General features: G+C 39.4%; 1 protein-coding gene across 1 annotated transcript; it reads left to right on the forward strand.

Moving 5' to 3' along the window:
- The first annotated feature begins 2,047 nt into the window (after positions 1-2,047).
- On the forward strand, positions 2,048-22,647 carry PDC (phosducin). Its single transcript, XM_013177847.3, has 4 exons — positions 2,048-2,171; positions 19,125-19,208; positions 21,276-21,436; positions 22,120-22,647. The coding sequence occupies exons 2-4, from the start codon at positions 19,148-19,150 to the stop codon at positions 22,645-22,647; spliced, it is 750 nt and encodes a 249-aa protein (XP_013033301.1). The 5' UTR covers positions 2,048-2,171; positions 19,125-19,147.
- Positions 22,648-24,266: the final 1,619 nt, after the last annotated feature.

Here is a 24,266-nt window from a genome sequence, read left to right on the forward strand (position 1 = left end):
AAATGTTCCCTAATCTGATCCTCCATCACTGCAAGGAGGAGGAGTCTTCCCTGTGCCAGACTTTCTGGGCTCAGGGACCTAGGGTTCCTCCTAATTAGAGCTCAGTTCTTCATAAAACTTTCAGTTTTATAAAAGTTCCAGGTGGATAAAAGCAAAATCAAAAACTGACTAAAAGTTGGTCAGTACTTTATCTCTAACATTAGTCACAAATCACACAATATTAAAGTTAACCTGAGCTATCAGACGGCCTCTCCAGAAACTCCTTCAGAGCCAGGTTTCTGAAAGCTCCCCACATCCTAAGTCCTGCTCACTCTGCAAATAGAGCAGTAAACCCCACATCGCACCTCTGTAGCATGTTCTCTCTGCACATATTTTGCTTTTTACCAAGTGAATTTTGCTTATTTTGGTGCAACAAATTAATTACTTCCATACTGTTGCATAGGCACTTTGAATGAGCTGAAAGCAGCTGAGGCCTTCATACAATTGTTGCTCTCTCAGAACAATTTACAGACTGTGGGCTTAAAGAAAAAGAGGGCAGTTAAAAAAGGAGGAGGAGGCAGATAGTGCTGTGGAAAAGCATGAGAGCGCATATGGCTTGAATGGTGGGGAAGGAACTGGAGGGGGAAAGGCAGTGGCGTGGGGCCTGCTTGGAGCTGATGGACTGAAACTTTCCTGACCATTAAAGAAATTCAGTTCGCATTAATTTTTTGGATTAGCTTTATCCAAGCAGAAGTTATGGAACTTACAGAGGGGTAAGCCTGCCAGCTAATTCAGGGTACAGTTTGGGAGGAAGAACTCTCAACAAAAATGCTCCATGTGATAGAGCAAAACAGCTCAAAACACAGCAGTTTCCACTCTCTGACAGGACATTGATGGCAGCACTTCCCCAGTCCCCTACCTGCCTTGTGACCTCCAAAGGTGCCCAAGAGCACAAACATAGCAGCCCAAGCTATGTGCTCTGTGCACAGAAGCAACCCAAAGCCAGGTACTGCAGAGCACAGCAAAGCTTGTGCATGGTGCTGTAGGCCTTGTTCTTTCAAATGTAGTTCACAGGGTTTCTCTGAACTTAGTGTATTATTACAATATACTTTCAAACAGAGTAATATATGAATATACTTAGCATTGACCGAGTAGAGCTTGGCAGGTGATAGCCTGCTGGATATCTGGGTGCTACAGTTCTCCTTTACTGCATAAAAAAAGTGAGACATGAGCTCAAGGGGTGCAGGACGACTCGCAGGTAAGGTGCAGGTAAGGTACTGCACTGTGCTCAGCTCACTTCCGCGCTGCCCAGCCAGGTGCTTCCAGGAGACACCTGGGCATGGACATGGAAGTCAGGGTCCCTGTCCCTTCCCAGCTCTCTGCTGCTGTCACTACTTGTCCATATTTCAACAGGGCCCCACTCCTTAAGCTTGTCTGAGCAGCACTGTGGGCGAGAACTGGACCTTCTTGGTTGCAAGACCTCCAATTATGAGAAAAAGCCGCAGTCACAAAATGTTTAAACACAAGTCTTCCACTGAAAGCTGCTCCAAATTTAACTGTTTCTTACAGCCACATAAGACACTATATTTACAGTTTTCCACAGAGTAAACATCTCTCTCCCTCTTCTTTTGTATATTTTTTAAATTCATGAGTGGATGGGTATGACTGGGCTGTTCAATTAATTATTAGCATGATTTCCAGAATTAGTTTTATGCTTTTCTTTAAACAGGAGTCCTATCACAATTCAGAAGTCTTTAAAAGGCAATCAGGGTTGTAATGGCAGCTTTCCTGTATGCAGCAATGGGTTATCATACTGTGCTTATAATCTATCTCTACATCTTGACCATTTTCAAGACACCTTGCTCTGTAATACCAAGGTGCCCATCTGTATCTCTTCTTTAGGCTCAGTTGTTTTTCTCCCTTCCCAATAATATCTATGCACTAAATCCTTTAAATCTCTACCCAGCCTGCAACTTCATTGGCTCAAACTAATGAACAGAATTTTCTAATTCCCTTATGATAATCCTATTATCTGTCCAAAGCTATTTCTGCAAGGGTCATCATTATACAGAGACGTAAATCTGAGACCAGGTCTATCTATGTTCAGTTGTAATCCAGCTCCCCTCCTGGAAACCATCAAGGGCATTTGTCAACGCTTGAAAAAAGTGGAGCTGAGCGACTGAACATCTCAGGTAGAGTGATTTGTATGTTGATTGCCTTTCAAGTTTTACTTTAGGAGAGGAATAAAATATGGGTTTTGAAGTTTGCCAGAGCTGCAGACATTTATTAGTAACATATTAAACATTCTAGCAGTGAAGTTTCACTGATATGGTCTGTCAGAAAACCTCACCTTTGGCATCAGACTGAAATGTAACTGAGATAAAAACTAACGCCAGATTTTCAGTTATGCATCTGGCAGGCTGTTTTGAATAAGGTGAGAATAAAAAGCTACAAGAGCTGTCATTATTCATGCTTTAAATAAATGCAGGCTTTACTCTAGTTTTATAGTGAAAGGTGCATTGCTCCAGGTGGGGGTAATTTTGGCAAAGAGGAAATGCATTAGAAATCTGACCCCTGAGCTGCTGACGGCATCCAGACTATTGGAACTGACACCTATGTCTAATTTAACAGAGCTTTCATATTCATTGCATGGAATCCTCTCTCTGTTTATTTGATTTTGTCATAGGTTACAAAAAAGCAATTTGGTTTGAATGAAATCAATCTTTGAATATTAACCTATATATAAGAATGTGCAAAAGAATATAAACATGACATTTCTATCACCTGTACTTGGATTGAGTTTTACACACTGGTGAAAGGTGAGTGAAGGGCTCAAATGTTTGGGATAATCCACACGATATTTTCACATCAAAATGTTCGAATCTGGGTTCCTCATTTTCACAACCTCCAGGATACTCTAAATTCTAACTTTAGAATAAATCCTCCTTAATCAAGTATCTAATTTCAGGCTCAGAATTGTTTTGTTGCCAAAGAGCATTTTGTTAAATATAAATATTGACGTAAAAGAATTTTAAAAATGCATTGGGTAAGAATGTAGATGGTATAGCAGCATTAATTTTATTCAGGTTGCAAGTATGTAACTAAAGGTATAAATGACCTGTTACATGAAAATACCTCCCTGTCAAGGATGCTGAGCCTACCTACATTGAGGCCACTGTCACTGACCTCAATGGAAAAATGTCAGGTTCACAACTCAGTGACGATGCAGAGACTGCTCCACTTACAGATTAGTATTTTGCTGTTTTCAATGGCACATCTTTGTCATTTGTACTCAGACTTGGATTTGGTAATGGACTTAACAAGAAAGGATATATTTTATATGCATGTCAATCCTCACAAAATCACTATAACAAGCGCAAACAGAAAACTTAGTATATATAACAGTTCATTATGTCCCCATTTTTTGATACTCTACAGCTGAGAACCCCAGAAGATGAGCAGTTGTGATTTGTATGCTAAGTGGTCAAGAAACCTCAGGGCAAAATCACATTTTGGATTCTTGTTTCCCATCTGCTTACACAAGCAATATGATCTTCACAATCAACAGCTTTAAAAGCTCTGTGAAAGTACTTGAAAAAATTTTGACAGGAGAGAACAGTTTGAACAGTCATTCTTCTGTGGCTGTTATCTCCCAGATTGTTAGAATTATACACGAATACTTCATCCTGTTTCAAAATGGGATTTTAAGCTGATCTTTGTTATAAATATTAATGTCTAAACCTACCAATTCCAATTGCAGCACAGCTCAAATCACAGGGAAATGCATTAGGGAAAGAAAGATAGTTAAAAAATAATATAACTTGAGAGCAAATTACAGAGCTAAAGATGATTGCTCTACACCAGCGTATGTAACTACTGGATCTCAGTGATAAAGGAAACTCATCACTAGCACCAATGGATCTTGAAACCATCATAAGGTTCTCTGCCTCAGTGTTGTCAAAGAGCATTACTTATTCGTAATTTACCAAGTGCAAAAACCCTACAGATATTTCACAGCTTGAAATTTCTCATGATGCTATCTGTTCATCCATTGTTGTTTTTTTTTTTTTTCCCTATTATTAAAGGACATTCCTGCCCCCTCCCAGAACTCAAAAAAAAAAAAAAAAAAAAAAAAAAAAAGAAGAGAGAGGGCATCGGTTCAGAAAAAAAAAGGGCCTGACTCCAATACAATCAGAACCCCCACCTCAATGGGGAAATAACTTTCAATAAATATTGCACCAGATACTGGACTGGATTACAGAGATTAGTTCAGTTGTGCAACTAATTGCAGATATACGAGGCTGTATATCACTATATGCAAAAGCTTTGCAAATTCAGAATTGTTTTAAATGCAGAAGACAGAAGGACTTATAAAAAAATCTCTGTCAGCCTTAAATTTCCACCCCATTTTACAGACCTATTATCTTCTTAGACCACTTTCAGATAGCCAGTGGTATACAACCAGAATAACAAACTCATATTCCGCAAGCCACCTATGGATAGAAAACCCTCCAAAGACCATACAGCATTCTGGTTAGATACTGGTGAGCAAAGAAAGGAAAGAAAAATCGGGTTACCTCCATGATTTGGTCTGTTTAATGTGGTGACTGGATCCAGCGAACCCAGCTGGAGAGTGCAGTAACTGGCTTTCAGTGCTAACATACATTAAGATACATAATAGACTTCATTTTAGGGTATACAGGTAATCACAGTTAGACTGAATTATAACCTCAGCTCTGAGTTTCCTGAACGAGCAGAAGGATTTAGCTTGAGTCTCAATACAGGGAAATGTTAAACACAAGCTGGAACTGCTATAAATCAACACACAGCACTCCATTATATTGCAATGAGCATACACCACAGCTCTTGCCTTTAAATGTTAATGCTCAATGCATACTCAGTTGAGCTGAGAGCTGGAGAGGAATTCTCACAATCAGCATTTAGATACAGAGCAATTCCTACTCTGCTGCTTACTGGAAAGAAGATATCCAAGAACTATGAGTAGAAGAACGTAAAACAAACGAGCAATGGGGTTTACCCAATGCCATGTATGAGTAGAGCTGGCCAAGGCTAGGGGAATAGCACTTCCTGGGTAAAAGAACAAAAATTGAAACCCAAAGTCGCCCTTTCTATCTACTTCAAAAGTGAAAGACTTTGTGAATTCGTGTCAACTCTTGAATTAAGTCCTTCAAGCTGAAATGAAACAATTCAGTTTTTCATTGGTATTTTCATTTCAAATAGGCATGCAAGATGGGGGCAAGAAGTAGAGGAAGTAGGATAACCCTAAAAAATAACTCTATATACTTGCCTGACATAACAACAGAATCTATCTGATGACCCAGAACCCTTTCCATTGTAACTGCCACAGATAATAGAAGAGAAAGAAGAAAAATACCAGAAACTCCACTGAGCAAATGCCAATTAGTTTTTCTCACTGCATTCAGTCAAAAGAATGGATAGAAACTTTGTGGGAACTGTGATTCCTGCAGAGAGCTACACTGGGTTTTAATGAGCTATCTCAGATGCTCCTAACAAAATACCTACAGCATTACCAATCTCTACATGGTCAAAGCTTCCCCAAGCAATTTTCAAACTACTGCTCTTGTTATCCAAGGCAGCCATCTGAATAAGGCTCTATAAATTGTAAGAGCAGCAGCAACTTCAAAGTAAACTCAACCATGCTAAGTGTCAGGTTCAGGTCTTGTTTTTTCTCAGCCTCACACAGAACTGTTGGACTTGCATAAAGCCAGCTGAAAATGTGTTATTCAAAAGGTTCTTAAGAAATATCATTTAATTGATTTGTTTTTGTAATTGCTTCAGTGTTGATGAGAATTTCCACAAAACCAGTATCTTTGTTTTGAACACATTAAAGTAATAAATTAAAATGGCATCTTAAAATTAAATTGGTTTATAATTGCATATTCTTGCCATTTCACTAATATAACAGTAATTCATAATATGACATCACAGTTAAAATACTCTTAAATGATTCCATTTGTGCAATATCTTAAGGACAGTTGTTTTGCATGGAAGTAAATGTTTTATCTTAATTTGAAATGAAAGCATATCATAATAAAGTCTTGTCACTTTTGACACAAAGGATCAAACAAAGTAATTCTTTTGCTGAGCCCTATCCTTCGTAATTGCTGAAATCCTATTAAAATAGCTGTGCCTTCAGCAGTACTCAAAGATAACCACAGATTACCATTTCTTCTTATAGCAGGGATGCTGTCTGTGCTTAAAGCAGTGAAGATAATAATTATTCCTTTTCACAGAAATCCCTTAAGGAAGGCCTTCAAAACTTTTAAATAAAGCAAACTGAGACTGTTTGCAAAGAAAGAAAGGAATTATGAGATAAGGCCTTGGATCTCACCGATGCCTTCATTACCAATTTTAAGTCCAAACATATCAGTGCTGCTGACTATTAAGTTCTGCAGTGTTGCCCTTTGAAACCTCATGACATGCAAAATTGGACTTGGACTTGGAGAAACCTCATTTCTTTCTTGAAAAAAAAAATCCCAGAAGGCAGCATTTGGCAGCAGTTCGTATTCATTCTCATGTATGCTGGATGCAGTCTAGTTTTATTTTTTTATGTATCGCATTTGGTCACAGAGAAGTACATTTGAAAATACAGCCTGGTTTCTAAGACTTAAGCCAAACAGTATGAAGTAAACCATCAGAAAGAGTTAGGAGAAATCAGGCTGTATCAGATGAGGAAATATACTGGCCATTTATCCAAGTTCTAAAAGTGCCTTGGGGATTTCCTCGGTGTCCATGCTACAGCCATGTCCGGGCACCATTTGCTTTCCAGCATGTCTCCCCTCCCAACGAATACAAAATTCTGTTAGCGTTATCCATGCCTGTCTCCTCTCAAGATTAGTTAGCATGAAGTTCTGTATACAAAAATTGAGTTTGTCCAAAAAGGGTTTCAGGCCACTGAACCAAGTCGTCTTGGAGATGTCAGTAATTTTAGAACTTAATTTGAAGGTATTCTTTCACTTAGTATAAATATTGATATGCCACCTAAGACTCTCCTACAATATTTAAAATAGAAGGATTAACATAGATTTGCTGTCAGACAGACCAACATGGTGTTTACTGAATGTTAAATAGTTAAATGAATTATGATTTGATTTTCTTCAGAGATTGTGTTGTAACATTAATAAATGATGCTCTAACAAATTGAACATCCGAAGTGTTCTGTTGGGACAGTTAATGCTGTAGCAATCATTTTTCATTAATTCAATTAACTGACATCATGATAATCTGTCATAATACTATTATGTTTTTTTCTGGTTTATGGTACTCTGTGTTTTTGTATCTGAGCTTACTTTTCCCAAAGGGAAAGTGCTCTATCATGCACTCATAGCTTTAACGCAGGAGAATCTACAATTAGAAACACTTTAAATGCTGAACCTGTCAAAAAACTTTTAGACACCAAACCCACTAGAAGAATATGCTAGGAAATCAGATTTCATTTCTTCTAGGGCTCACAGAACTCCTCACCTGTCATGCATACGACACTCTATATGGCTGCTGTTCTATCCACTTCGCGTGTCTGTTGCAGTTAACTCCGAAGCTGCAGAGTTGGGTACCTACAGCAGCTTGTGTTTAACCAAGTGTTATGCTCTGCTGCATAATCACAACTGGAAGGAGATGAAAAAACATCACCAGAACACCTTTAGGACTTCTTGATCTTACATCTTTGATTATATGACCTGCTGCTGCAAAGAGAAGAGGTCAGGACCTGGCTTATTTTATCACTTCAGCCACAACAGCGATGAGACAGAGCTACTCCCTTTACAGAATGTACCTAAATTCTGCATCAAGTTTCTATAACAGCTGCACCTAACCTCTCAGTAGTGCTGTTGCAGAGTTGGTGGGGGATGTAGCACAAGATGCCCACACACGTTTTATGGCAAAGAACACTCTTTTCAGACACTTGCCATTCACTTCCTATTTTATTCACCAGAAATTCATGCTGTTGAGTACACTGTCAGTTTACCCTTGAAATTAGCAGTGAAAGCTGAAGGAATTCAGACATCTTTGCCCATACCTGGGACTGCGATACTGTTATTTCTTCTGTTTTGCATAAGCAGTTCTTCTTTTCGTATCACGCAGATGATAAGTAATGCTGAACTTGGGCTTTGTTCCAAATCCTGTCACTGGGAGGTAAATTGGTATTTGAATACTGTATTGGTGTACACACTGTGCTGCTGTGCAAAAAAGAAGCACCTGAAATGAATCAGAGGCATTCACAGTAAGATCTTTTTCAGATAAGGTTATTTTGTTCCCTTCATTTTCCTTTTCCCCTTTCCCTTCTTTTCCCCCACTTTCCCTAAGCAAATAAGCTTCCTTGTATCTTGTACTTCTTGTTACAACAAGCCATCTTCTTTTGATGTTAATGTTCTTTTCTTGTGTTGAGATGCATGTTGGAAACCTTCAAGAAAAAAAAAAAAAAAACACTACTAGATCACCGCAACAAACAAGACTGGCTTATTACGAGTTGATGCAACTGCAGCCTGACCGTGGGAAAGGGTAAAATATTCAGAATCTCATGATAGAGCTGTGGCAGCCCTTGTGAAAGAGTATTAGGAACAACTAGATCTACACAGAAAATTTGGCTCAGAATTTACACCCCAGTTTCTACATAAATAAATATAAGTCCCAGGAAAAGGACTTACTATGCTGTTTATCTGAGCTATGTTTTTGGAGCAGGACAGGGAAGGCATGTCTTTTAAGTCAACAGCCTTTTCTCCAAATTGTGACTTTTATTTTCATGTTCACAGAAAACCTGTGTAAATGCATTAGTTGTTATAGGAAAACTGGAGGTGTACTTATAGTTTTGGTCTGTAAAGGAAGCACAAAAGTTAATTCTAATCTCCTGCATTTTTACAAGCCACGTGTAAAGTTGTTTACAACTTAGCTGGCGAAAGTTCACTGTTTATAGTTAAGAATAAATCACAGGAGCTGAAGAAAAATATAAAACCTCTGGAATTATACCAATGTTATAAAAGAGCTACACAGGAAAGGAATAAACCAAGAAGCAATGTAAACTCTGTAGAAATTACAGCTCTCCAGGGTTCTCTGTGGCCACATGTTATTGTCTGCTTTGGCTTTCATCTTCTCATTAATAAAAGTAACACGAGGAACGCATTCCTATTACTGCTTTTGTTTCACTCAATTGTAGTTGCCACAGGAATGTCAGGATCATACAGAGGAGATGTTATTCCTGATAATGTGAGTAATAAGGCCAGGCAATCCCGCCATATACACTGTAAAGTTGCAGCTGGTTGGAATGGGACTTGGACATCCGTCATTTAATCAAATACCTTTTAAAACATTATAACCTTTTTTTTTTATGTAAATAGTCGAGTAAAAATCATGCTGTTGTAATACATCCAACTGGCACAGCCCTACAGCTCAAGAGAGAAAACTTTCTTTCCTCCCACTTAAAATGTGCTGATCTTATTCAAGATTACCTGTGTTCTCCTCAGTGTCTTTTTTGCCTTTTGACAAATCAAGGATATATCACTTTTACATGCAGGTCTTCTCATTTAAGATAAATATGAAAATGAATCCCAAAACTAGCAAGTTTCACTTTTTGTTCTGTGAGGGGAAAACATTTCTGCATCCAATACTGGCAGATGTAGCTACTGTGTTAGCATAAATGTTAAGGACAGAAGAAAAATGTTTTTCCATTCTTCTTTCCACATGCCTAAGAAACTTTAGTGGACAGTTGGGAAGAGAGAACAGAACCGTGAACCCAACCTACCTTTAGGTGGTGGCTCTTCCTATATTAATAGAGTGAGTGAAAGCTATTAACGCAGAAAGAGTATCTGCTTAACAATGTAACAGCAAGAAAGATGAGAGGTTCATACCAGCCCAGCCTGATCTGTGTTACACAGCTGGTCTCTTCAGCTTCCTAGAAGGGTCGACAAAACAGAAAGACACCTGAAAAAGGCAGCAGGCTTGTTTTCTGTAAAGCAAACCCACGTGTTGACTAGATCATGTTGAGAAAAAAATGGCTTCCCATTGTTGGTGCCTTAAGTTCATATCTTGTTACACTTGTTTAACAACTGTCAACTCTTCTAAAACATGTAGATGTACTTGGTAGAGTCTAAGGATATGTAGCCAGCTTTATTTGTCTACCAAAATGATAAAAAAAAAGGGGGGGGGGGGGGAGGGGGAGTGAGGGGGAATAGAAGAATAGCAAGTACCTCACAACTACAAGCAAGCCCTGTCTGCTTGCTTCTGTCAGTCCTAAAGGAACAATTCCAAGGCAGCAAGCTGCAAGACCCAAGAGCTTCTTAAGAGCACAGGTCAAAGACACATCAAAACCCCGCTCCTTACCACAGCAGTCTGCTCTGACTTACCTTACCCTAGAATCATCACCACAAGACATATGTAAATCTAATACAGCAACCACGAAGTTAAAAAATACTCCCTGTCAAGAGTAACTGCTCTAGCTTGCCCAAAGCATTAGAAGTTCACAGGGACACCCAACTGGGGTGAGCAGGTCCAGCTGCAGAGAGAGGTACTAATCCAGTGTTATCAAGCATCAGAACTGGAAGATAACACAACTTTTCAAATGACGGGAACATGGCAAACAAAATCTTCACACATCTCAGAAGATGTATATTAACAGTCAGAGAAAGCCAGGAATGAGGAATACATGAATTCGAAAGTTGTCATAAACAACCTCTGATAAATTGCCCTATTCTATCAAATCTGACAGTAAAACTGTTTATGTAGACTGCATTTATACTGAGCCTGATGGCTCAGTCAAGCCTGCCTTTTGCAGATAATGATAAGAAACTGCAGATATGAAGAAAGCAAAAACAAGAATGCCTACTGATATACTTTTACAAATACAAGTATACACTTTAAAAACTTTCAACCAAACTAAGAAAGACCAGCAGAATTAAATATTACTGTTTCACAGCCAAACTTATTTTGCTGTTTTCTGCAGGCAATGTTTTGCACATCCAGAGCCCTCATGATGAAACCCTACCCCCAAACAGTCGGTGGATGTTCTCCCAACTTCACAAGTTTTGATTCCCCCAGCCCTCCCTGCAGGGCCCTTTCTTCTTGCCAGAAAAGAGCAGTAAGAGTCCCTTCAAGATACTTCTTCCTCTAGCTTTTCAATTAACTCCACAATAATTTCATTACAAAATGGCCATCAACCTTTCTAAACATCTCTCTCTGGTCACTGTCAGAGTTACAGCTCTATCATAGGTGATTTTTGACAACTTACTGGGATGAGAGGTACTGCCAAACATCCACCAGGCTTGAAAAAAAAAAACTCTCTGTGGCTTTGTGCTATTCAGCAGGCATTTGCTAACCTGCATAAAGCTCTAACCAAGTCTCCCAAGGACATGTCAATTCTAGCAGGTGTACAGATGTTTACTTAGAGTTCAGAAACTAAATACATACTTAAACATCAACTGGAACATCTGTCCTGACTTTCGAAGGACAAATCAGGTCAGGCATTGAGGTTAAACATGGATTGAGGTCTGTGGCCTCAGATATCTGCATTTGAAAATGTTGGCTGCTCTGCTTTTGCTGCAAATAGATGTTTTCTTGGCATCCAACCATCCTCCCCTTGTATCCCATTTGATAAAATCCACATTTACTAAAAGCAAGATAAATAAGAGTAAAAATATGCATCACCATACTAACAAATATGTAACTGCATGCATTCCAAAAATTCAAACCCTGAGTCAAATCCTGAATTTCAAAAGACATTTACCATTTAATACACAAAACTTAGATGTTTTGTTTGCTTGTTTTAAATCTGGTTAATGTTAACTGTAATTTGACATCATTAAGGTTAATTTTTTATTTTCCTGAAACAACAGAACAAGTCCTGTTTTAAAATGTTTTCATTCTGCCTCTCCATACAAGACACAGTGACACTGTGGTAGAAGTGTTATTTGATGTAAAAGAAGTGGAGCTAGTTCTCCATTTCAGAGTGAAATCCAGAAATAAAATGTTTAAATACTAAAAGGCAATCTGATTTTGCACTTGTATAAGTGAATAACAAAAGAAATTGGCAACCCATAAAACATAATCCATAACATATGAATTATTTCTCATGTATAATTATAGGTCAAATTTTGAAGTACTCTTAAAAAGAAAGAAAAAGGAAAAAGTATTTTGTTTATCCTATGGCGTTTAACCTAATACAAAGACATGAAACCAGGGGTGATCACATAAGGAATTTATGGAATTTCCTAATTGGCAAAGCCTTAAAGATAAATGAAACATTGAACTGCATCTATTTGAAATGTTTCCATCTTACAAATAAAGAACAGCATAACTCTCCTAAAGCGGATAGACCAAATAATCCAATCCAGTAACGCTCTCATCCGTCACAGTGATCTGCAGTGAAGCTGACAGCTTTCTGCGTCAACCCGTCCTGGTTTATACTCTCTTCCTATCATAAGACCTATTCTTTAAGCTAATATTGTCCCATTCCAGCTTTTTGAGATTTCTTTTCCTCTCCAAACACAGTGATCTAATCACTAGGTAATACCCCAGCAAAGTTATCTTCTAGGTAAACCCACAAAACGTTCACCTACCCACCTAAGTCTGCATTCAGAAATCTCAGCAACGCTACGCTGGTGCAAATGGTCAAATGGGGTGACCAAGGTTGTGAACGCTGGCTCTGAAACTGGTGTTTAGCACAACAAATGGGAGTGAGCCACTCACTGCTGAAGGTCACAGGAGCTGCAGGTACTTTGACTAGCAGCTACCTGGTTTGGTGCCCGGCGTCAGTGATCTGCTCTGCATGATTAAAGGCGCTTAAGGCTTTCAGTTGCCTCTGCAGTGCTTTGGCAATGGGTCTGAAATTCTGACCTCAGACCTTGACATTGGTTTTGCTTATGTAATGACGTTAATGCCATTTGCAAATCTAAATGCATACATGACCAAGGACTGAATTTTTATTTATTTTTCTAAAAGGGACCAGCTGATGGTACTGATGGTACAATACTCGGTACTGATGGGCTTCACCCTCACCCCTATGCCTCTTATTCAGCAAACATGCGTTTTAGCTAACAGCAAGAACAACACAACATGAACATGGAATGAAAAATCTGTCACAAATGTAGTGACTACAGAGCCACTATAGCAGCGATGCGACAGATCACGTCTGGGTCTGATGCACATATATCCTAACTAACCAAACTGTGCAAACAACCTTAAACACACAAATTGTGTTCATTGGTGCAGATCACACCCTGTGGTGCACACAAAGTGCACTTATTTACTGACAAGGCTTCAATGACATTGATAAGCTTTAGATTAGGCTCCTCAGAAATTTGTCACTGTTGCTAGCACAGAAGGTGCAGGGTCTTGCACGTGAAGGGCTCTTGATTCTGCTATATTGGAAAATTACCTCTACCTACATAGGGGTGGACAACGCCACGTTCCAGTGACTGGGAGCAAGGACTGAACACAGCCTGCAAGAGGAACTTGACATCTCATTACTGGATCACGCAGAACCTACAGGGAGCAGTCCTTCAGATCTCCCAACGCGAGATTTTCACAGCTGTATCTGCATTTCCACAACTCTCTCATGGACAAAGCCCATAGGAAAACACAAGCACCTGCAGGAAAATACACACTGACTTCAGAAACTGAAGTCAGAATAGCTGCTACAGTATTACTTCCAGTCTATCTGGAGTAGTATGTAGACTGACACTTAACATACCATTCAGAGTATCTGACTTCACCTGCTTCCTCCAATTTCTAGCAACCTAAGCATTTAAGTCCATAGCTGCTCCTCTTGGCTTGCTTAAGCAACTCTCCATCCTCTTGGTAAGTTCCAAGTTGATCATCAAATGATAGAGGGGACAAGCCTCACGGGGAAGAAATTCCACAAATAGAAAACAGGAAAAAACAGTAGAGAGGAGAGATGTAAATGGGTGCTTGGAGAGAGGGAAATGCTGTTAATATTGAATCACGTTTTCCATGAGGCAGGAGACAACTGGACAATCCGGGTGCACACACTGGCTAGCCAACCACCCACACACAGCTCAATATGAACCTGCAATTGCATCTCACTGACGAAGATGGCTTTGAGACATCGTTTACTTTTCATTCTTCCATTTCCACAAGTCTCTAAATTTCATAGTTCATAGGCAATTTTCCACTGATTGCTGGGGATTAGCATGATGCTGATTTATAACTTTATGTAAACAGAACAGCATTTTGAGTGGGATTTGCACATATGGAGAGCAGCAAATTTGTGCCTAGAGCTTGTTTACATTTTGAGAAAAATATTTCTTGTGTTTACTTATTGGACAACTAGCAAAACTTTTTTTTTAGGAAGCAATTTCTATTTATTGGCTTTGTCCTTTACAGAACACATCTTGCCTTTTACAGTTTGTTTATAGATTTATTTTTTTTTATTTTCCGCTCTCCTGTAACCATAATTTACTACTAAAAGATACTATTTTTGCATTTGCAGCTGCAATATCTTACAAGGATTAAATAATCCATTATTACAAATGCAAAGGTAACATGCTTTCTTGCTGAGCTACGTTGAAATCTCAACATGCGCAGGAATAGTAAAAACAGGAAACTACTCTGTGAAGGTCAAAAATACAAGATATTTTTACTATATAAGTAGGAAGGATTATTTCATACTGGTTAAAAGGAAACACTTTAATAAATGGTCATTTCTGTACTGTAGTAAGACAGGCCTGCCTGGTCTTATCATGAGAAGGATAAGCACCAGCAATATAAATGGCCAGGAACTACATATCCTTGAATGACAGCTCCAAAGCTCACAGAAATTAATTTGTAGCTTCAAGCATATGCTATGGGGTTGGGCTTTGCTTTTGCTGAAGATGTAGCTGTGGAGACATAGAAAGGTCCCAAATACCCTCTAGCAAGAAACGCTACTTTCTGCTTTGTTCACTCAGAAAGTTTGACAGTAAGGCAGGGAAGTAAAGAAGTTATAGAATTGTCAGTCTCCTAAAATATATACGGGAAGTCACCATCCATGTTACAGAGTATGGTCTAAAGCACTGATGATCAGCAGAACTGATTAGGAACTCCCCCCACCCCAGCATTTTTCAAATAAAAACATAAGGAACAGTTTTCAGTTGTCAAAAGCAATGATAAAAATCAATGAAAATGCAATATATCTTCTAAATAAATGCCCCCCTTTCCCAAGATTTTTATATCACTTTATTTGACCATCATCTCAGGATTTTCTGGCTCTCACCATGTGCTCCAACATAGAACAAATATTTAGCAGAAATCCAAGATGGCACATTTCCATGAAAAAAATCAGGTTTAAAGCACAAAACATTTTATATGAGATGGTTGCAACTGGGCAGGGACTTAAGTTCTCCAGTGTGCAAGTCCAACCCTATAAATGCAAATAGGAAAAAGCTTTCTCCAGAAATATATTGTCCTATTACCATCTGATACACACACTTTCTTATAGTTGGTTTTGATGCCTTTCACAGAAGCCTCCATCAAACAGAGTATACTTAACTTGATAGGCTATGCTGTGTCAATTCCTGGATTCCTGAGAGGTTCTGGATACCCTGTGACCCAAAAATAAGAAGCAAAAATGGAGAAGCTAGGTACTTCTGTGGGCTTACAGGATAACATCAATCTAAATATTGTAATATAGGATAAGTGAAATTGAGTTCATAGTCTTTATTTCCCACACACAAAGCTACACTGTAGAGTGCATTTGTCAGCTTCCGCTCAGAAATCACTCCTGCATCATCACTGAAAAGCCTGAAGAATTAAACTGTTGCAAAGCAACCCAGAGAGTTTTGAACAGAAGCTGTGTCACTGTGTACAGCTGCACCGAAGAGTGACAAGAGAAGGAATTCCCCAATGGTCATATAATCCTCACCTGTGCCACCCCTTTACAACTAACTGCTGCCTCCAGGCTCTGCAGTCCACCAGGCTGTACGGCTGACTCAGGTTTAATAGCACTGTGCTAAAAGATGACCTTACATTTCTGAAAGACAGTAGAGTCAGACAACTAATTAGGGTCCGCTGGCAGATGGGAGTGTGAACGCACACTGGTCCATCCATGGGGTTGCATGATGTAGTCACTCCTCGGAAAGCTGCTGACACATTCAGAAGACAGCTTTAGTTGCCCCTGCTCCCAGGCACACCAGAGCTCGGTGCACCTACACAGCAGGGGAAGTTGCAACTTCAGGTCCAAGGCACCTTGTGCTGGGTCGTTACAAACTGTTCTTTTACACAACCTGCTTTACTATCTCAGCATTAGGCTGACTGCATGGTTTTAAAACTTTGCACAAGTAATGGCTGGACATATTTTCTACCTGGAGGCACTTACACAACATGCTCCAGACCTGGTAGCACCCAAATACCCAAATATTAGGGATTTATTTTTTTCTTTGGAAAATGCTGTATGATTGTCTCATTACACAGAAAGAAGGAAGGAAGGAAGGAAGGAAGGAAGGAAGGAAGGAAGGAAGGAAGGAAGGAAGGAAGGAAGGAAGGAAGGAAGGAAGGAAGGAAGGAAGGAAGGAAGGAAGGAAGGAAGGAAGGAAGGAAGGAAGGAAGGAAGGAAGGAAGGAAGGAAGGAAGGAAGGAAGGAAGGAAGGAAGGAAGGAAGGAAGGAAGGAAGGAAGGAAGGAAGGAAGGAAGGAAGACCACATCTATATCCTTCACTAGGACATAGGAGAATCTCCAGCCCTCATTAGGGTAGGAAATCGCCCACACAAAACAGTAAATGCAACAGCTTACGCCTTTTTTCACTGTGCTTCTTTGGATGGAAGAGTATGTATAGAGGAGAGCCAACTCATGCTATTAGCTGAGCTTCCCACGGATCACCTTGCAGTTACATGTTCATGTGCCCTTATCCTCAGGTGTCTAATTGGGAAACACCTGGCTTGGACAACCCAGTGCCCGCAGCGCTGAGCTAAAAACTATAAATATTTATAACTCCACTGAGAGGAACAGAGAACAATTTGCGTGACTTGCTCCAGGCTCACAGACTGACTCAGCTGAGGGCCAGGATTAAATCTGAGGAGTTCCCCACTCCCAGGCCTATGGTCAGCTTACTGGTCTGTGTATTGCCAAGATTATTGCCTCATGTCACACTTCAGAACAGTGGTGAAATGCAACGTTGTGTTATTATGAGTCACCTAATCTTTTCAGATTTATTAGGTACAACAGATCAGTAACACAAATTTTAAAGAGGGTTTTCATTCATTAAGCAATCAGTTTCCATCATTAATGTTCACCTAAACTGTGGCCAGTTTTCTGGTTCAAGCCTGCAACAGACTGCTTAGCATCATATCCTGTGTTTTTAGTGTTTTTCAGGGCTAAAAGATATGAAAAAGCAAAGCATACAGAGAATTAATCCTTCTCTTTCCCCATGAACTAAAAAACAATCCTCAGCATCAGCACACAGTAGAGTTTTCTGTAGACACCAGTGTAAATGATGGGAATGCCCTACAAGGCCCAGCTTATCCATGTAGCAGTATATCACTGACATGACAATTTTTACTTTTGCACATGTGAAAAGGGATTAGCTCCATATTTCTATTTCAGAATTGACTGAATAGCAATTGACGCAGTAATTGGGATCTATATTATCTATAGTTATCTACAGATAGAATTTCTACCAATTCATTACCTACTTTTATCCAAAACTAATTTGCAAGACTTCCCACAAGTTTGATTAGTTGCCACCAATATAGGTATGGAATGACATATCCATGTTTACTAATTAGAATTAGTCCCAATACACACAAGCATCAGATTCTTTGTGCCTTGCTCAGCCATTATTCCTCTTCATCCCTTGATGCTGATAGGTAAAAAATGAAGGTCCATTTCCTCTTGTGTATACATACTACAACACTGAAGTCATACAGGTCTAACTCACCACCAACTTTTAAACATGACATTCACAGCATAATAACATCTAAGTATTTGCTTCAAGATAGGATTTGCCATGAAGTCAAATAAATCCTAACATCTGAACACCTAAAGCTAAAAACTAGTCTAAGCTGAATGGAAGTACTCAGATTTTCTACCTTAAGACTCCTGTGGACAGTGACACTTCGTGAAATTATAATTAAAAATTTAAACTAAAAAGGAAACTTCTGATTGACATGTAATGCGAGAAAAGACTCATTACTAGGTGGTGGCTGAGCTCATACAGAGGAATATGTAGGATACCAAACATGGATTTGAAGTATCAGTACTTTTCTCTCCCAGTATATACTTCTGACATAGGAAATTGATCTGCTTGTGAAAGTTGCAGGACCTCAAGAACTTTCATGGTGCAGCAGAACATCAGCCTGACCAGCTGAGTTTGAGACCAAACGCTCTGGTCAAATCCTGCTGCTTTGTAATGTTCTGGCATTACACAAAACTCAGCTTATCTTCTGAATTCTTCACACACAGAAACCTCTCTCTTCCCTCAAAGATCAGTGGTTCTACTTCACCCATCAAAAACTTCATTATAAATGACAGAAAAAGGATATTACTTGAGCACTGCTGTATCACAGTATCCCCTGGGTGGGGACTGGCTCCTGGGGTTGCCTTTTTATAGAACAGGTGGAAGAAGAAAATGATTTATAATCCCTACATTTTTTTTTCAGTTTTGTAATAAATAAATAAATAAAACCAGTTCAAGCAGTCTAGCTCCAGGATATTCAGAGGTTCTTTGCCCAACAAATACAAATACTCAGCTCCATCCTCCGTATGAGAAATGAGCTATTTGGGCATTCCTTAAAAATAGACACACATGCAGGACTTGGACAATACGTTCCCACTTTCATGGGGAAACCATTCCCCTTGCACAAAGCTTTACTAGCACTATTTCTATGCTGTGTTCAGAACACTAAGTTCTGAATATTCTCTGATGACTGAGAAGAAACAGTAGAATGAAGAAACCCTTGCACAGGCATTTTCAGTAAGGGTTTGGCCAGAGATCTTTAAGAAGAGATTGACATATCATCCTAATTGCTTTTTACAAGCTGCTGAGAAGCTCTACAATTATCACGTGTTTTGATCTTCGCTGATACCTAACTGCTACAGAAAATTACACACTGCACAGTATCCTGCTGTAAGGATACTTATTTCCTTTTCCATCCTGTTATTAATTGCTTTCCTTTTTGAACTTGCAGCATCTCCTGGGCCAGTGACCAAAATGGAAGAAAATGCAAACACTAGCTTGGAAGAAGATTTTGAAGGACAAGCTACACACACAGGCAAGAAAACTGACTATACTTGTTTTCTAAAAGAAAGCTAAACTGTCTCTGCTCACTGGGAAAGCCTAGAATCCCGGTATATTCACTGGGTTGCCAAAATCCTTGCATAGAAATGTATGCTGCAAATCCAGTGAGAATATTCGCCAATTTCTTCTCTCTAGTGACCAGCGATAGGACCCGAGGGAATGGTGTCAAGCTGCGACAGGGGAGGTTCGGGTTAGATATCAGGAAAAGGTTCTTCACCGAGAGGGTGGTCACGCACTGGAACAGGCTCCCCAGGGACACAGTCATGGCACCAAGCCTGTCAGAGTTTAAGAAGTGTTTGGACTGTGCTCTTAGTCACATGGTCTGAATTTTTGGGTAGACCTGAATGGTGCCAGGAGTTGGACTCGATGATCCTTGTGGGTCTCTTCCAACTTGGGATATTCTATGACTCTGATATTTTGGATTAAGTGATGCCCCTCATAGAAGGGCAGGTAACATCAAACTGATTTTGACACCGATCCTCCTTGTACTCCAAACAAATGACAAATTCAGACACCTGAGGACAGCAACTGCCCAATGCCGACCTTATTAGTTTATTGTTTCAGTCACAAACAAAATGGCTTCTTCTTTGGGGGGGAATGAGGCGGGAGTGGGAACGAGAATCACAATGCACTAGAATTAGGTTACAAGGTTTCACTTTAAAAAAAAAAATCCTTCTTATGGAAGGAACATTCAGTGTTAAAAATATATCTATAAATCCTTTTGGCAAATACAGCATAGCATTTAAAAGCTTTAAAAGCATCCTTGCTCAGACCACAATTCTTTTTAAACCAGCCCTCAATCGTCATGAATTTTTATGAGTACTCACATTGTACTCAGTTCTACAGTTATCACTTCATCCTATCACCCTAACAGGTAACTGTATGCTTTAAGACAATCATCCCTCTCTGTGCTCCAACAGCTTCTTTTTCTTGTGCTGTAACTCTTGTACCTCTTATAACAACTGTTTTTAGGGTTCTTTCCCAAGTTTCCCAAGCAGCCTTGCTGCTGTTGGCTAAGATTTTTTTTTTCCTCCTCCAGAGACCTAAACGTAGGCACAACATCCACGCTTAGGCTTCTAAATAATTTGGAAAATCAGGTCACTGTATACTTAAATCATTATTACTATGCCAAGACTTTCAGGTTAATTCCTGTCTTGGAATCTTATTTGCAAAAGATAATTCACCTTCCCTTTCCACCTAGGGGTGTAGTGCTTTTAGCTGTCTCTTTGAGATGTTGAAATTTAATCCAAAACAGACTCGTAGCAACTGGCAGCAGTACTCTCCTCTCTCTCATGAGAGGGTGAGCTTCTTACCTAGCCTTTTCTAAATCCTCCATTCACCTCTGAAAACACTGAAATACTCCTTGTTTTTGCTTTATAATCTAAGGTGCAGATTTAAATGTTTTGTTTTGAAAAACAACACTGGAATTTTGAGCTGGAAATGTCTTCCCCCACCCCCCTCAAAAAAATTTAGCCAATCAGTCAGCTCCAAAGAGCAAGATCTGCATTACAATCAGAATTATCATACCAATGCCTTACAGGTTACTCTTCAAGGGGAACTGATATAGCTTTAAAAAAATAAATAAAATCTTGAGTGTCCTATGTTCTTAGCTTTACTATCAACATCCACTCCTTATGCATGGTATGTATTCAAAGACCCTGGTCATAAAGATGGACAAATGTACAGTTACAAAACATTGGCCTTCGCCAAGACACCAATTTTAACAGGCTTCCACTTTGCCATTAACTATTCATGTAGTTCACCAAAATCCTTTTATAGGTACATGACATGTACCAGATGACCGAAGTGATGCAGGTTAGAAATAAAACTTTTTTTTGGGGGGGGGTGGGGGGGGGGGGGTGGGGCGGCAGTCCATGTAACACATTGGTTCCAAAACTCTGGCTTTCAGCACTCCTGGAGAGCACTCTGAAATGAAAAGGGGTGGATAAATTGCAGCACAGAAGGACAAGCCAACAACGGGCAGGAACTTAAGACAGATTCTCGTTGCAGCCAGTTTTTCATTTAACTTCTTCTCTCTCAGGGCCCAAAGGTGTGATCAATGACTGGAGAAAGTTTAAATTAGAAAGCGAAGACAGAGACTCCTTACCCTTGAGCAAGAAAGAAATTCTTCGACAAATGTCTTCACCACACAGGTCTTTCAGTAAAGATGATAAAGACACCAGAGATAGATTCTGTCGTAAGGTAAGAGGGAAAAAAAAAAAAGCAAAATAAATACATTTTGATTCCATATAAAATGCATAAGTCTATAAACATGAAAATCCTGAATTTGCCAGACTCAATTCCTTGGCAGTTTGGGAGAGGTCTTGTCATATGGACAGAACAAATCAGAACTACTGACAGTAATTTTACTTGGTATTTATAATGTAAATTTAATATAAAACATCCTCTTGGGCACAGATTATACTACTAACACTAAGTGGCATGCAGCTACATAGTGTCATTGAAGAACAAGAGTATATCCAAAGAATGAAGACTTGCTTACTGTGAAAATAGCAACACCTGACCTAAAATACAGATCCAACTGTCTACCTAGTCCTCTCTCCAGCAGGGACTAACTTCTGTAAAATAAGCAGAATACTTCACAACAACATACCTCACAATCCTGCGAGTTTGGCCTTTCATGCTCCCTTCCCTGCCTCAATGGTCAACACTTGGTTAAGGAAATTGAAAGTTTTTTTAATGTGCTTAAAAACCTTGATATGTGATCTTCCTGTCTGTCTCAAGGGACAATAAAGAAACACTAAGATTTTGTTCTTCTTGCTAAGCTTTCTATGCAGCATTCTTTAGACAGCAACTTATTCTTTTCCTGTTTGAGTGTCAACAAATGACCACTGATTTATATAGCATTCTCTCAATATTCACAGATGAGTATGCAAGAGTATGAATTAATTCAAGATGACAAAGAAGATGAAAGCTGCCTACAAAAATACCGCAAACGCTGCATGCAGGATATGCACCAGAGGCTAAGTTTTGGGCCTAAATATGGTTATCTGTGTGAGCTGCAAAACGGAGAACAGTTCCTGGAAGCCATTGAAAAAGAACGGAAGACTACCACCGTCATCGTCCACATTTATGAAGACGGCATCAAGGGCTGTGACGCTCTGAACAGCAGCTTAACCTGCCTTGCTGCCGAGTACGCCACTGTGAAGTTCTGCAAGATCAAGGCCTCCAACACTGGGGCTGGAGACCGCTTCTCTGATGAAGTGCTTCCCACCCTGCTCGTCTACAAGGGTGGGGAGCTCCTGAGCAATTTCATTAGCGTTTCTGAACAATTCAACGAGGAATTCTTTGCTGTGGATGTGGAGTCTTTCCTAAATGAGTATGGGTTGCTACCTGAAAGGGAGCTTCCAGCACTGGGAAATGGTAACACTGATGAGCAAGATGTTGAATAATTAGAGAGTCACAATCCTCACTCTCTCCCCTCAGTATGTCGTAAATCCATCTCAGTAACACCCATCTCATTTAGAGAAGGATCTCTTTGCTTCCTAACTTATTTGTAAGATACACATATAAATATTCCTTAACTGTTAGCACGTGAATTTTGCCGAAAACACATACAATAGCCAGTCCTGTACATACTTATTTCTATACCTGCCACAAGCAATAGGAAGAACAGGGGATAACATTGGTGATCTCTAAGAAATCAGGGACACACAAAATTAAGGGCCCAGCCATGCAAAAGACCTACTGCATTTCAACAGGAACAGAACTGACCTACCCCTCTTCACAGAAGAAAAGCCATCCCCGGGCTCTGAAATTATGGAGGGGCCTGGCTCAAGAGATTCACTTCTCCAACCACACCTTCAGTAGGAACAAGACCTCATCCAGCAGTTTTAAGGACAAACAAATAGCCTGAAGTCCTTGCATTCCTAAATGGCTTAGGTATCTCATAGAACCACAGAATGGTTCGGGTTGGAAGGGCCTTAAAGGTCATCTAATTTCAACCCCCTGCCATGGGCAGGACATTATTTTATGCTTCTGCATTTAACTTTCAGTAATTGTGAAAATATGGAAGTTAGCTCATCGCTTTTATTAACTTTGTCATCCAAACCACTAACACAAACAAATTAGCTGGTAATTTCAGTTTATCATTGCTGTATGTTTTGAACTGTAATATTTAAAATATTTGCAAGTTACTGAAAAAGTATATTGTGCTTATGTAATAACTCTGAATAAAACTTAACATCTCTCAAAACCTGCCATCAGGTGCGTGAAATATGCTTGCAATACATACCCCTAACCTTAAAAATATGGGAAATATTAGTAAACATTTATTCAAAGTTTTAGCTTTAGTGAAAGGGATGCTGCAGAGAACTACAGTTTATAAACCTGTTTGAGGAAGATACATGGTAAATTCACTATAAATTCACTGGTTCTCCCCCTCCCTGTAGGCATAAAGACATCCAGCTCCTCCAGTTCTGATACAAAACAGCAAAACGTTAGTAATGTTTCAGTGACTTTCGCACTGTGGCAAATCTGAAGGCTAAACTTTACTTTGAAGACTGAAGTATCTGTATCTTGCTCTGAAGATAAAAATATCTACGTCTTGATCACAGTTTTGCTGATAACATTTGAGATTACCAAACCAAAATCTTAAAAGATGAGTTTTGACACTCAACTGATTCACTTACTGATTTTTATTGGATTTGGTAGTTTCAAATTTTGATCACTTTAGAGCAAGAGCTTCCGGTTCTGCTTCATGTCAGGATCCCACCATCGAAAAGTCTGAACATGGATCAAGCTGGAATTCAGTGACTAGCATCAAGGAACTATTGCTGCAGTGATACGACTCATATAGCTCAACTTCCATGACCACATTAAAAGCAGGCTCCTGATTACTCTTTTAAACATTTTTTTCCTCTACTTTTCCTTTGCATGGAAAATTCACAGGATAACCAAAAGTCACACTACTTTCCAAAAGATCTGCACAACAAAATAATAATGCTCTAAACATTTCTGAAAAATATAACCTTGTAAAAAGTTACTGTAGGACTCACCAGAGAACCTTTTA

This window comes from Anser cygnoides, chromosome 8 (genome assembly GCF_040182565.1).
Source record: "Anser cygnoides isolate HZ-2024a breed goose chromosome 8, Taihu_goose_T2T_genome, whole genome shotgun sequence".
In the NCBI taxonomy this organism is placed as follows: domain Eukaryota; kingdom Metazoa; phylum Chordata; class Aves; order Anseriformes; family Anatidae; genus Anser; species Anser cygnoides.

Bases quoted from the DNA above. Each gene is read 5' to 3' on its own strand.
- PDC (XM_013177847.3), top strand. From the start codon at position 19,148: ATGGAAGAAAATGCAAACACTAGCTTGGAAGAAGATTTTGAAGGACAA. The intron at 19,209-21,275 runs GCAAGAAAACTG...CTTCTCTCTCAG, and splicing joins AGGACAAGCTACACACACAG to GGCCCAAAGGTGTGATCAAT. The intron at 21,437-22,119 runs GTAAGAGGGAAA...CAATATTCACAG, and splicing joins GAGATAGATTCTGTCGTAAG to ATGAGTATGCAAGAGTATGA.